This window comes from Agelaius tricolor, unplaced genomic scaffold (genome assembly GCF_023055355.1).
Source record: "Agelaius tricolor isolate 1412-34295 unplaced genomic scaffold, bAgeTri1.0.p SCAF_3, whole genome shotgun sequence".
Taxonomy (NCBI): Eukaryota; Metazoa; Chordata; class Aves; order Passeriformes; family Icteridae; genus Agelaius; species Agelaius tricolor.
This window is the reverse complement of record NW_027269263.1, coordinates 69,846,514-69,861,713: the sequence shown is the minus strand read 5'-3', so window position 1 is coordinate 69,861,713 and position 15,200 is coordinate 69,846,514. Positions and strand designations below refer to the sequence as shown.

The 15,200-nt window shown below is 41.2% G+C and overlaps 1 protein-coding gene across 1 annotated transcript in view; it reads right to left on the bottom strand.

Moving 5' to 3' along the window:
* Window positions 1-1,645: 1,645 nt before the first annotated feature.
* The window catches only part of LOC139587665 (SH3 and multiple ankyrin repeat domains protein 3-like), a gene marked incomplete at its 3' end in the record, with an annotated part of 44,171 nt that continues 30,616 nt past the window's right edge, over window positions 1,646-15,200 (bottom strand). The window contains exons 4-6 of the mRNA XM_071422057.1: window positions 10,674-10,877; window positions 6,136-6,207; window positions 1,646-1,754 (exon numbers count right to left, since the gene is read on the bottom strand). Of these exons, the coding sequence (XP_071278158.1) occupies window positions 1,646-1,754; window positions 6,136-6,207; window positions 10,674-10,877 (385 nt within the window). The remainder of the gene's footprint in view (window positions 1,755-6,135; window positions 6,208-10,673; window positions 10,878-15,200) is intronic.

The following is a 15,200-nucleotide window of genomic DNA, read 5'->3' as shown; positions in this document are numbered from 1 at the left end:
CTGGAGGTGGCACTCGGGGCTCTGGTGGCGATCGGGCCCAGCTTGGACTCAGTGACCTTGGAATTCTTTCCCAGACTCAATAATTCCATGATTTGGAGAAGGGACATTCCAAGTCATCTCATCCCTATCCCTGGGATCATTCCCACCCCATTCCAAGGGCAGGGACAATCCCAGCATCCCAGGCTGCTCCAATCCTTCTTGGGCACTGCCAGGGATGCAGGGGCAGCCCCAGCTGCTCTGGCAATCCCAGCCCAGCCAGGAATTCCTCATTGCCAAGATCCCATCCCTGCTGCCCTCTGGCACTGGGAGCCATTCCCTGGGTGCTGTCCCTGCAGGCCTTGGCCCCAGTCCCTCTGCAGCTCTCCTGGAGCCCCTGGAACGTGCTGGAAGCTCTCCCTGGATCCTTCTCCCCTCCAGGGAACATTCCCAGTTTTCCAAGCCTGGCTCCAGGCCCCTTTCCCTCCCCCATTCCCAATTCCCGCAGCAATTTTTCCCCTACACCATTTCAGGGATTTTGAATCCTCCTTTGTAATTCCAACGTTTCCCTGGGCTCCTCTCCCTCTCCACTGTCCCTCGTTAAATATCCCTCGTTAAACATCCAAGGATTTTATCTTCCCTCTTTTCTCCGGCAAAATCATCCCTGGGGTTTGGCTTTCATTCCAGAACAATGGAAACTTATCCCAGATCTGGGGTTTTTTTTCATTCCCACTTTTTCAATGTCCCCACAGGCAGCAACTGTGAATTTTTGGGCTTTTTCATCCCTTTCAAATCCCGGGAATCTTTCCTGGAATATCTTCCCAGCAACTGCAAAATGGGAACAGCCTCAAACAGGGCTGGAATTGCTTCCAAGGTGGATTTTTCTGTATTTTTCCATCCAAGAAGAGCTTGGAAAATGGGAATAAATCCTCGGCACAGCTTAAAACCTTTCCCAGAATCCATTGAAATGAAGATTCCCAAAGTTTTGAATCCATGGGATCAGCTCAGGGGATTTTATGGCTCATCCCAGTTATTTCCAGCCCATGAACGGAACTCATCCCTGCAGAGGAATGTTTTCCCAGTATTTTTCATCCCAGTTATTCCCAGTCCATTTATGGGATTAAATTCTGCAGGGAACCATTTTTCCAAGCAGGATTTTCCAGTTTTCCATGGGGAGATTCTCATGGGATCCCCAAGGATCCACCCCCAAAAATTCCAACAGGAAAAGTGCTGGCTTATTCCCGGCTCATTCCCACCCTGCTCTTCCAGCATCCAGCCCAGACTTCCTGGGAAATGCATGGGAAGCCAACCAACATTCCCAAAAAAACCCAAAGCTCCCAATCCAGGAATTTCTGAAAGATTCCAATCCCTCCATCCAACAGCAGCTTGGATTGGAAACGGGAATGGGAAAGGAAAATATTCCAAGAGGAGAAATGTGGGATCGCATCCCAGTGAACCCCAGAAGGGAAGAGTTTTCCCTAGGGAATGCCATACTCCCAAAATCCCCTGAAAAGCGGGAATTGCACCATAAAACCCCAAAAAACAACTGGGTTAGAGCGGGAAAAAATTCCAGAGGAAAGCCTGGAGGAATTCCAGGAAGGAATTGGGAATGTTGAGCTGATTCCCTGTGGGAAGCGCTCCCAAATCCTGAGGAGGATGTGGAACTGACCTCCGGTGTCGGGATCATGGAAGTTGGGATCCAGCCCCTTTTCCAGCAGCCGGCAAACCTTCTCCGAGTTCAGCATCTGCACGTATTCCATGAATTTCTTCAGGTTCGCCTGGATTCGGAAAAACCACCGCGTTAACATCCCGAAATTCTGGGAAAAGTCAACGGGGGAGCATCCCCATCCCAAAAATCCAAGGAAAATCGGGATGGCAGGACTGAATTCCATCAGGATGGGACACAAATCCACATGGAAATGTCAGGAACCGAGGGGAAAATTTGGGAAAACCCAAGGAAATGGAGAAGTTGAAGCCGGATTTCACATCCAAGGAAAAAATTCCAATTCCAACATTTGCCACCTTAATTCCATATGGAAAATGATTCTTTTTAGGAGGGATGAATCCCAAAAATGCCGCATTTCCATGTTTATTTGGATGATTTCCAGTTGGAAAATTGGGAAAAAGCCTTGGAAATGCCAAGTGGGATGAGGAAAAGGTTTGGAAGGGAATTTGGGAATTCTGGAATGGTTTGGGTGGGATGGGAGCTTAAATCTCATCCCATTCCAAGGACATGGAGTCCTCCCACAATCCCAAGTTATTCCAACAATTCCAGGGATGAGGCAGCTGAAGACTCCTTGGAATTACCGGATCATCCCATGGGAATTCAGGCTGCTGGTGCCTCCCCTCTATCCCAAATTTCAGGATTGGAATTTGGTTCCCCCGGGCTGAATTCCCAAAGTTTCACCTTGAATTCCCAAATTTTGGGATTTTTCCCGTTCTTTCTGGCTGGATGAAGCCGTTATTAAATTCCCAGATTCCGGGAATTGCAGAGGCAGGAATAGCTCCATGAGGGAAATCCAGCTCCCACATTCCCAGATTTCTAGACTTTTCATTGGAGGATTTTTTTGGGAGCTTATTCCAACCCGGGAAAAGTCCTGGAAAATCCCAAGAGCTGGAATTGAGGCCGGCCGTGCCCTTAGAGCCGGGAGAGGCCGGAGCAAATCCATGGATCCGCCTCCCACTGCCAGGCAGCAGCAAATGGATTCATTGATCCCACAGAAACAGGGAATTATAGATTTGCTGCCGTGCCGGGACAACACGGAGCCTCTGGAATTGCACAGCTCCTCCCAGTGGGAATCTCCAGAGCCACGGCACCGGGAATCCTGGAATGGTTTGGGTGGGAAGGGACCTCAGATCCCATCCCAATCCCGTTCCATTCCAAGGGCAGGGACTCCAGGAAGGGTCTCCCTTCCCTTTTCCATCCCCAACTTCCATAAAAATCCCTCGGGATGGATTCTGAGCCTCCTTGATCCCAGAATCCCAGAATGGTTTGGGTGGGAAGGGACCTCCAACCCCATCCCATTCCAATCCCACCATCCCAGGCTGCTCCAGCCGGGCCTTGGACATTCCAGGGATGCAGGGGCAGCCCCAGCTGCTCTGGGAATTCCAGCCCAGCCAGGAATTCCTTCCCAAAATCCTACCACAAGCTCCCTTTCCTAGGGAATCCCATCCATCCCTTTGAATCCCAGAAAATCCAACCTTTCCCTGCCCGAGGAACCAGACAGAGCCACAAATCCCGGGAAAGTCCCACCCCGGGACACGGAGGCAGCACCTCGGCTTTTCCAAGGAAAACCTCAATATTAAACACATGAAAGAGCAGGAATTCCCAGGAACTGAAGCAGAAATTCCCAGGAACTGAAGCAGAAATTCCCTGGATTTGAAGGACAGAAGGATAAATTCCCCACCAACAGGAGCTGAGGCAGGAATTTCCAGAAACTGCAGCAGAAATTCCCTGGATTTGAAGCAGAGACCCCATAAAACTGCAGCAGGAATTCCCCAGGAACTGAACCAGGAATTAAAAAAAAAAAAAAAACCCGAAGCAGGAATTCTCAGAAAGTGAAGGAAAAATTCCCAGAAACTGAAGGAGAAATTCCCCCAAAACCAAAGCAAGAATTCCCAGAAATCAAAGCAGGAATTCCCCAGGAATTGAAGGAAGAATTCCCCAGATTTGAAGCAGAAATTCCCAGAAACTGAAACCAGAATTCCCCAGCTCCCGAACCTCACGGAATCTCCGTGCTGAATTCCAGCCATTCTGTGGATGACCCCATTCCGGGAATGATCCCTGCCCATTATCCCAATATTCCCAGGGAATCTCCGTGCTGAATTCCAGCCCCATTCCTGGCTCAGGGAACGATCCCTGCCCATTATCCTGATGTTCCCAGGGAATCTCCGTGCTGAATTCCAGCCCCATTCCTGGCTCAGGGAATGATCCCCAGCTCCAGGAATGATCCCTGCCCGTTATCCCAATGTTCCCATGCAATCCCCGTGCTGCATTCCAGCCCCATTCCCAGCTCAGAGAATGATCCCTACCCGTTATCCCAATATTCCCAAGAAATCCCCATGCGGAATTCCAGCCGTTCCCTGGATCACCCCATTCTGGGAATGATCCCTGCCTGTTATCCCAATATTCCCAGGGAACCTCCGTGCTGAATTCCAGCCCCATTCCCGGCTCAGGGAACGATCCCCAGCTCCAGGAATGATCCCTGCCCGCTATCCCGATGTTCCCATGGAATCCCCGTGCTGAATCCCAGCTGTTCCCTGGATGATCCCGGCCCATTATCCCGATGTTCCCATGGAATCCCCGTGCTGAATCCCAGCTGTTCCCTGGATGATCCCGGCCCATTATCCCGATGTTCCCATGGAATCCCCGTGCTGAATCCCAGCTGTTCCCTGGATGATCCCGGCCCATTATCCCGATGTTCCCATGGAATCTCTGAGCTGAATCCCAGCTGTTCCCTGGATGATCCCGGCCCATTATCCCGATGTTCCCATGGAATCTCTGAGCTGAATCCCAGCTGTTCCCTGGATGATCCCGGCCCATTATCCCGATGTTCCCATGGAATCCCCGTGCTGAATCCCAGCTGTTCCCTGGATGATCCCTGCCCATTATCCCGATGTTCCCATGGAATCTCTGAGCTGATTCCCAGCCCTTCCCTGGATGACCCCATTCCGGGAACGCTCCCTGCCCGTTATCCTGACGTTCCCCCGGATCCGGTACCGTTCCCGAGGCTCTCCGGGTGTCCCGGTGTCCCCGCGCCAGCCAGGATCCCATCCCTGCTCCCGCTCCCTCTGGATCCAGCTCCAATCCCAGCCTTTTTTCCCGGGAGCTACTCCAATCCCAGCCTTTTTTTCCCGGGAAAGGTCGATCCGCGCCCGCTGCGCCGGCATCGCTCCAACGGGCACGGAATGAGGATGGATTGGCCGGAATTGTCCCTTTGGCTCCTGTCTGGCATTCCCAAATTACCAAGGGACTGGAAAAGGCCAAGGATTCCCACAGAACCCCACAGTTTTTCTGGAAAAGCAGCAGCCCAAGGAAGAGGGAAAGGGGAAAAGCAAAAGGGGGGAAAAGAAGGGAAAAGGGGAAGGGGAGGAAAGGGGAGGAAAAGGGAAAAAAAGGGGAAAAAAAGGGGGAAAAAGAGAAAAAAAGGGGGAAAAAAGGAGGAAAAAAAGGGGGGGGAAGAGGGGGGAAAGAGCAAAGAAGGGCAAAGAAGGGCAAAGAAGAGGAAAAAAGAGGAAAAAAGAGAAAAAAAGAGGAAAAAAGAGGAAAAAAGAGGAAAAAAGAGGAAAAAAAGAGGAAAAAAAGAGGAAAAAAAGAGGAAAAAAAGAGAAAAAAAGAGGAAAAAAGAGGAAAAAAGAGGAAAAAAGAGGAAAAAAGAGGAAAAAAGAGAAAAAAAGAGAAAAAAAGAGAAAAAAAGAGAAAAAAAGAGAAAAAAGAGGAAAAAAAGAGAAAGAAAGAAAGAAAGAGAAAGAAAGAGAAAAAAGAGAAAGAGAAAAAAAGAGGAAAAAAGAGAAACAAAGGAGAAAAAAACAAGGGGAAGAAAAAAGAGAAATAAAGAAAAAAAGAGAAAAAAGAGAAAAAAAGAGAGGACAAGAAAAAAAAAGAGGAAAAAAAGGAGGAAAAAAAAGAGAAAAAAAAAGAGTAAAAAAATGGAGATAAAAAAAGATAAAAAAAGGAAAGCTCCTTCCCAAAATTCCACGGGCTTTGGAGAAGTAGCCAAAGGAAAAGGGAGAAGGGAGAAGGAAGAGAAATCCGTGATCCCAGATTTCAGCACCCCAGGAATGCTCCTCCAGCTCCATCCCACCCCATGGAATAAAATAATCCAAGGAATTCTGGATAAAAGCCAATAGAACCCAATAAAATCACGGAGCCAAAACCGCTCCTGTTCTGGCTTCGGCACTGGGAATGCTGGCGTTCCTTGGGAAATCCTGGAATTCCGGGCTGGAGGGGTTTCCCAGCGTTCTCCAGGTGACTTCCACGGGAATTCCATGGGGATTCCAGGCTCACTGCCGCTCCCATTCCGGTTTTGGTGCTGCCTTGGTTGGCTGCTGGGATTCCTTGGGAAATCCCGGAATTCCGGGGCCCGAGGGGGTTTCCCAGGGGGTCTCCTGGGGTTTTCCATGGGAATTCCTTGGGAATCCCAAGGGATGGGGGCTCACCTTGGTGTGCAGCTTGGCGAACTGCTTGTCGTCCAGCAGCGGCTGGGAATACACGCGGCGCTTGTAGCGGAACTGCCGGGAGAAGAGATAAGGGCTGATAAGAGATAAGGGACTGATAAGGGACTGATAGGAGATAAGGGACTGATAGGAGATAAGGGACTGATAAGGGATAGATAAGGGATAGATAAGAGATAAGGGACTGATAAGAGATAAGAGATAGATAAGAGATAAGGGACTGATAAGAGATAAGGCATTGATAAGAGATAAGGGACTGATAAGAGATAAGGGACTGATAGGAGATAAGGGACTGATAGGAGATAAGGGATAGATAAGGGATTGATAAGAGATAAGGGACTGATAAGAGATAAGGGACTGATAGGAGATAAGGGACTGATAGGAGATAAGGGATAGATAAGGGATTGATAAGAGATAAGGGACTGATAAGAGATAAGAGATAGATAAGAGATAAGGGACTGATAAGAGATAAGGCATTGATAAGAGATAAGGGACTGATAGGAGATAAGGGATAGATAAGGGATTGATAAGAGATAAGGGACTGATAGGAGATAAGGGATAGATAAGAGATAAGGGATTAATAAGAGATAAGGGATAGATAAGGGATTGATAAGAGATAAGGGACTGATAGGAGATAAGGGACTGATAAGAGATAAGGGATTGATAGGAGATAAGGGATAGATAAGAGATAAGGGATAGATAAGAGACAAGGGACAGATAAGAGATAAGGGACTGATAATAAATAAAGGATTGATAAGAGATAAGGGATTGAGATCATCTAATAGATAAGAGATAAACGTGAGATAAGAGAGAGGAGATAAACAGAGACAAGAGATAAGTGGATATGAGATAAGGGATAAGAGATAAGAGAATATTTCATAAGATATAAGAGATGTATGGAGATAAGATATGAGCGATAAATGAATATGAGATAAACTAGATAAGAGAGAAGAGGTCAACAGAGATAAGAGATAAGGGAAAAGAGATAAACAGAGATAAGAGATAAATGAATATGAGATAAACTAGATATGAGAGAAGAGCTCAACAGAGATAAGAGATAAGGGAAAAGAGATAAACAGAGATAAGAGATAAATGAATATGAGATAAAGATGATAAAGATAAGGTAAAGATAGAGACAAGAGAAGTGATAAGAGACAAAGATAAGAGATAACAAATTAATATAAGGGTTAAGAGATAAAAAAGATAAGAGATAAGAGATGAATGAACAAAAGATAAAAGTACAGACAAGTGAGGAAAAAGACACAAATGCAAGAGGGAGAGATAAGAGATAAGCTGTAAGAATAGATAAAAGAGGAGAGATAAAATAATATTAGATAAGGGAGGAGAGATAAACAGAGATAAGAGATAAAGGAATATGAGATAAAGACCGGGGAGAAGAGATGAGAGACATACAAAGCTAAGAGATAAGCGGGAAAGATAAGAGATAAAGAGAGATAAGAGAGGAGATACTGGAGATAAGTGAATTTGAGATAGGGAAAAGACAGAAGAGATAAGAGACATACCAAGAAAAGAGACGAGATAAACAGATCTAGGAGATAAGAGACAAACAGAAATAAGAGATAAGATGTAAATTTATTTAACTTGATACGAGATAATATAGAAAAGATAATATGAGATAAATGTAAGAGATAAGGGAGGCACAAAGATAAGATGTAAGAAGTAAATGGAGATAAAAATAAGATATAAAGATTATATGCAGCTTGAAATGAGAGATAAGAAATAAATGGAGATAAGATATGAAATAAAGAGAGATAAGAGAGGAGAGATAAGAGATAACAGATAAATGCATATGAGATAAGGAATAAGAGATAAATTAATATAAATGAGAAAGATAAGAGAGACGGGGTAAGAGACATAGAAAGATAAGAGATAAACGGAGATAAGTGATAATCAGAGATAAGAGACAAACAGATAAGAAAGGTGAGATAAGAGATAAATTAATATGATATAAAGATAAGAGATAAGAGACATCAAAATATAATATAATAATAATATATAATAATATATTATAGATAAATAATATATAATAATATAATATATCGATAAATGGAGATAAGAGATAAGGGATACCATATCAACAGATATAAGGAGACAAATGAATATGAGATAAAGGATAAGAGAGAAATTAATATAAATGAGAAAGATAAGAGAGAAGAGATAAGAGACACACAAAGATAAGAGACAATATATAGATAACAAAATGTAAAAAAAAAATAAATGAAAATTAAACAAAACTAAATGCAAATAAAATAAAACAAAACAAACAAAAAACATTTTTAAAAGTAAAATAAAACAAAATAAAAAAAATTAAATACATAAAATAACATAAAATTAAATTAAAACAAAATAAAAGAATAAAATAAAACAAAAGAAAATGACATTAAATAAAACAAAAATAAAATAAGACAAAATAAATCAAATCAATATAAAACCACGTCAAATACAATAAAACAAAACAAAATAAAATATTTTGAAATTTAAAATAAAATGAAACAAAATTAAATAAAAGTAAAAATAAATTGAATTACAATAAAATAAATAAAATAACATTAAATTAAATTAAAACCAAATAAATTAAATGACTAAAATTAAATAAAATAAATAACATGAAATTAAATTAAGATAAACAAAACAAAATAAATGAATAAAATAAAATAAATAAAATAACACGAAATTAAATTAAGATAAACAGAACAAAATAAATGGATAAAATAATATAAAACAAAATAAAATAAAACTAAAAAAACTAAATAAAATAAAACAAAATAAAACAAAATAACGTAAAACAAACCAGAATAAAATAGCATAACATGAAATAACATAGCATAAAATAACGTAAAATAACATAGCATAAAATAAAATGAAATAACATAGTGTAAAATAAAATAAAAAAAACCAAAATAAAATAACATAGCATAAGATGAAATAATATAGCATAAAATAACCCAAAATAACATAGCATAAAATAACATAAAATAAAAAAAATAAAATGAAATAACATAAACCAAAACATAGTAAAATAAAATAACACAGCATAACATAAAATAACATAGCATAAAATAAAATAAAAGAAAATAACATAAACCAAAACAAAATAACATAGCATAACATGAAATAACATAGCATAAAATAACACAAAATAAAACAAAATAGAATAAAATAACATAAAATAAAACATAGTAAAATAAAATAACATAGCATAGCGTAAAATAACATAAAATAAAATAAAATAACATAGCGTAAAATAACATAAAATAAATTAAAAATAAAATAAAATAAAATAACATAGCGTAAAATAAAATAACATAAAATAAATTAAAAATAAAATAAAATAAAATAGAATAAAATAAAATAAAACAAAATAAAATAAAATAACATAGCATAAGATAACATAAAGTAAAATAACAAAATAAATTAAAAATAAAATAAAATAAAATAACATAGCGTAAAATAAAATAACATAAAATAAATTAAAAATAAAATAACATAGCGTAAAATAAAATAACATAAAATAAATTAAAAATAAAATAAAATAAAATAAAACAAAATAAAATAAAATAACATAGCATAAGATAACATAAAGTAAAATAACAAAATAAATTAAAAATAAAATAAAATAAAATAAAATAACATAGCGTAAAATAAAATAACATAAAATAAATTAAAAATAAAATAAAATAAAATAAAATAACATAGCGTAAAATAAAATAACAAAATAAATTAAAAATAAAATAAAATAAAATAAAATAAAATAAAATAACATAAAGTAAAATAACAAAATAAATTAAAAATAAAATAAAATAACATAGCATAAAATAAAATAACATAAAATAAATTAAAAGTAAAATAAAATAAAATAACATAGCGTAAAATAACAAAATAAATTAAAAATAAAATAAAATAAAATAAAATAACATAGCGTAAAATAAAATAACATAAAATAAATTAAAAATAAAATAAAATAAAATAAAACAAAATAAAGTAAAACAAAATAAAGTAAAACAAAATAAAGTAAAATAAAATAAAATAAAATAACATAGCGTAAAATAAAATAACATAAAATAAATTAAAAATAAAATAAAATAAAATAGAATAAAATAAAACAAAATAAAATAAAATAACATAGCATAAAATAACATAGCATAAAATAACATAGCGTAAAATAACAAAATAAATTTAAAATAAAATAAAATAAAATAAAATAACATAGAGTAAAATAAAATAACATAAAATAAATTAAAAATAAAATAAAATAACATAGCGTAAAATAAAATAAAATAAAATACAATAGAATAAAATAAAATAAAACAAAATAAAATAAAACAAAATAAAGTAAAACAAAATAAAGTAAAATAAAATAAAATAAAATAAAATAAAATAAAATAAAATAAAACAAAATAAAATAAAATAAAATAAAATAAAATAAAATAAAATAAAATAAAATAAAATAAAATGAAATTTAAGCTGAAGCAAGCCATCCCCGTGGCCCCGCGCGCGGTCACCTCCAGGTATGGCACGGGCGTGTCGGGGTTCAGGGGGTATTCCCGCAGCAGCCGCTCCTCGTCCAGGAATTTGCCGGCGCGGCCGTTGAAGGCGGGCTGGAAGAGGCCGTAGTTGAGCACATCCTTGAGGCTGTGGTTGAGCGTGCACAGGATCCTCTGCTTGGACACCCACACGGGCACGTCGGGGTTCAGCCGCAGACACTTCTGGGAAGGGAACGGACGCCGCGTTAGCGCAGGGGAAATACCGGGAATGGGATGGGGAGGGAAAGGGGAACGGGGAATGAGGGAGGGAAAGGGGGAGTGGGGTCTGGAGAGGGGAGGGCGGCGGGAAACGAGGAGTTCCTGGGGTTTCGTGGGTAAAGTATTTTAAAAACCCCCAAAATTTTGTGTTTGCGTTGTTGATTCCAAAGGGAAATCCATAGGGAAAGAGAAGGATGAAGCAGGAATCCAATGAGTTCTCCAGGGGAATGGGAGAAAAGAGGGAGCGAAACAGGGGGAGTTTGGGTTTGGGGGGGTCAGAGCTATGGGAAATGAGGAATTCCTGAGGTTTTATGGATAAATTGTTTTAAAAAGACTCAAAAAATTGGGTGTTCCCACTGTGAATTCCAAAGGGAAAGAGAGGGAGGAAAAGGGAATTCACCGGTTCTCCAGAGAAAGGAGGGAAAGGGGGGAGCTGGGGTTTGGGTGGTTCTGGGAGAGTCAGACCCCTAGAAAATGAGGAATTCCCAGGTTTCCCTGATTTCCTGATTTAAAGAATGAAAAAAAAAAAAAAAAAAAGAAGGGTGTTCCCACTGTGAATTCCAAAGGGAAACAGAGGGAGAAAACAGGAATTCACCAGGTTCTCCAGGGAATGGGGGAATAAAGGAGGGAAAGGGGGGGAGTTGGGGTTTTTGGGGTTCAGACCTGTGGAAAACCAGGAATTCCCAAGTTTTCCAGGTATTTTGATTTAAAAAAATGAAAAAAAATTGGGTGTTCCCACTGTGGACTCCAAAGGGAAATTCGTAGGGAAAGAGAGGGAGAAAATGGGAATTCACAGAGTTCTCCATGGGAATGGGGGAAAAGAGGGAGGGAAAGGGGAGAGTTGGGGTTTGTGCAATCCTGGGAGGAATCCTATGGAAAATCAGGAATTTCCAAGTGTTCGTGATTATTTTTTTAAATTAAAAACAAAATGAAAAAAAAAGGGTGTTCCCACTGTGAATTCCAAAGGGAAACAGAGGGAGAAAACGGGAATTCACCGGGTTCTCCAGGGAATGGGGGAATAAAGGAGGGAAAAGGGAGAGTTGGGGTTTGGGGATTCTGGGGGAGGCAGAGCTGTGGGAAACGAAGAATTCCCAAGTTTTCCTGATATTTTTCTTTTTTTAAAAAAACCCCAAAAACTTGGATGTTCCCACGGTGAATCCCAAAGGAAAACAGGGAGAAAATGGGAATTCACCAGGCTGTTCTTCAGGGAATGAGGGAAAGGAGGGGGAAAGGAGGGAGTTGGGGTTTGGGGGGTTCTGGGGGGAGGAGGCCGCTGGGGAATGAGGAATTCCCAAGTTTACGGATCCAAGATGGATCCGTGTCCGTCCCTGAGGAATTGCCACGCTCCGGGCACGGATCCGGACATGGATCCAAACGTGGATTTAGGGATGGATCTGGGCATGGATCCCAAAGTGGATCCCAACACGGATTCAGGAATGGATCCTGACATGGATTTGGGAATGGATCCAGGCGTGGATCCCAAAGTGGATCCTGACACAGATTCAGGAATGGATCCTGACATGGATTTGGGAATGGATGTGGACATGGATCCCAAATTGGATCCCAACGTGGATCCGGGAATGGATCTGGGTACAGATCTGGACAGGGATTTGGGAATGGATCCCAATGTGGATCCTCCTAAAACCAGGACAAGGTTCCAGCCCCAATCCAGGCCCAGGGAACATTCCTGGCTTTCCTCCAAGGATTCTCTTTGGATTTCTCCCAGGATCCTGGTTTTCTTCCCGATTCCTCCTCCCATGCCATTCCAGCAGCATTCCCATTCCCAATCCCATTCCCAATCCCATGGGATTCTCCTGGATTCCCGCGGGTTGGTGGGAGAAGGGATCAGAGACACAGGATTGGGAATATCCATGGGAATTCCCACCTGGAGCTCCCAAATCCCACCTTGGGCCGGGCTGGATGTCATCATTCCCATCATTCCCAACCACAGTCCTGGGAAGGAGTTGGGATTTTTGGATATCCAGGGGAAAGAAATCCTGGAGGAGAGGAGGAATCCACAGGAATTTTTTTTCCACCCTCCAAAGTCAAACTGGGACCAGTTTGTGGAGCCAGCTGGGGAAAAAAGAGCCGGAATTTTGGGGGCTTAGATCATCTCCTGAGGAAAATTCCAGCCCCACCATTCCCGGAGTTTAATTCCATGCTGGGAGAAACTGCTTCCAGCAAAAAAAAAAAAGGGATAAGGGTGAGAGGGAGGATCCAGGAAGCACCTGGAGTTCCTGGAGCCAGAAGAACAAAGGATTTGGGATTTTCCAGTGAATCAGGGGGCGATCCATCGGGAAGGGCGTCGGATGTTGTGTCATCCCACAAAACCCAGCCCCAAAATCCCATCCGGTGACTCACGGTTCAAAACTCCATCCAAAAATCCCGGAATTCCGAACTTTCCGCAGCACTGACAGCCCCGATCCTCCCAATATTCCCAAAGTCCCCAAAACCTTGGAATGTTTCCAGGGAATTCACTCCCCCCCGTCCCACCCAGGGCTTCCCATGGGATTTGCTCCATCAGTTTTCTGGGATAAAGGTTCCCCACAAGGAAAACCGTCAGGAATTCCAAGGAAACACCACAATTCCCTGGAAAAGCCTTCCCAGTCCATCCCTGGCAGCTCCTGATCCAACAGATCGAGGCTGGAATTTTCCCTTGGGAAGCAGCACCCTTGCCTCACTTTTCCAGCATTTTTCCCAATCCCTCTGGAATTCCAGGACCCACTGGATCTTTGCCCTCACGTCTCCTTCTTCCCAAAATTCCCTTCCAAATTCTGAACACCTTGGAATATTCTCCCTCCTTTCCTCAGCACTTTCCCAAAAAAATCCACAACTCATCCTTGGGAATTTTTCCCATTCCAAGCTCCTTCCCTTCCCCCTGGAGCTTCTCCAGCCCTTCCAGAAATTCTTGGAATTCCGTTTCAGCAGGAGCCTCTGGAAGTGGCCATTCCAGAACTTTTAATTCAATCCAAACTGAAATTTTCAGACTGGGAATTTCTCAGAATTCCCTTCCTTTACATCCAATCCTATCCAAGATTCCAAACTCGTTTGGCCACCGCATCACCAGGAAAACCCAACAGTTAAACTTCCCCGGGAATTCTCTCCGGGATTTCCCGGTTTTCCATGGAAAATCCCGTATCCGTTCATTGCTCTTTAGGTCTCGAAGGCGGCTCCTTCCCAAAAATCTCTTTTCCCTATGGAATCACCACTTGGAATGCCGTCATTCCTCCCTCCTCATCCTCTCCATCCCTGCAATCCCGGTGGGAATTCCCATCAGGAATTCCGTCAGGGATTCCTTGGAAAGTCCAGCACTCACCGGCTGCTCCATCCCGGAGCGAAAATTCCCAACTTTTCTCACTGGCGGTTCCGTCTTTTCCTTGTCCTCCCTCCGTGTCCCCCCGGATGCTCCGAGGGGACAAAATCCCATGGAAGGGGTATCCCTGTTTTCCATGGATCCTCTGGGAGCGGCCGCTCCGGAGCTTTGAATCCCAAGCCAAAGAAATCCTGGGAATGTTGATAAATTCATCCAACCACTCCCCTCCGGATCAATCCTGCCAGGATTGGTCCAACGCTTCCAGGGGCCGTTCCCAGGAAATTCCAGCCTCCAGCTCCACACTCAGATTCCCAGGAAAAAATCTGGAATTCCGAGCTGGGAAATAAAGGGAATAAAGGGGGAATTTTGCCTCCTATCTGTACTTTACCCGCTTAAAATTGGGATTTTCCTTCCACTAATTCCCAGCTTGAATTGGAATCCTGCACATTCCTATGGAATTTTCTCTCCTGCTTCCCACAAAAAACAAGGATCTGATTATTTAGGATGCAACAGCACCAAAAAAAAAAAAGTTGGGAAACTACAAACCGGTCAAGAGAAAACAAGGATTTGATGCATCCATGCAAAAAAAAATCTGGGAAAACACGGGTTGAAAATGATGTGGATAAAATTTCCAACTTTTTGCTGGAAAAATGGGAATTTACCACGGGAAAGCTGAATAATAAATGACAGGATTTTGTTTAATGCAAAATCAAATTGGGATTTGAATCCGACGAAATTCCAAAGGGGATTTAATGGGAAGGGAGGGAAAAGGAGGAATTGGGCAGGAAATTTTAATTAATAAAGGATTAATAAATGAATTATTAATCAGCAAATATTTGTTTATTGCTAATTAATAGAAGTGGGCTTGGATAATAATTCCTCATTTTCTGATTTTTTTTAGGGAATTTTTATCCAATTTTGGGCAGGGTTGGATGACCTTGGATCATCCCGGATCCCCATTGGAATCTGAAGTT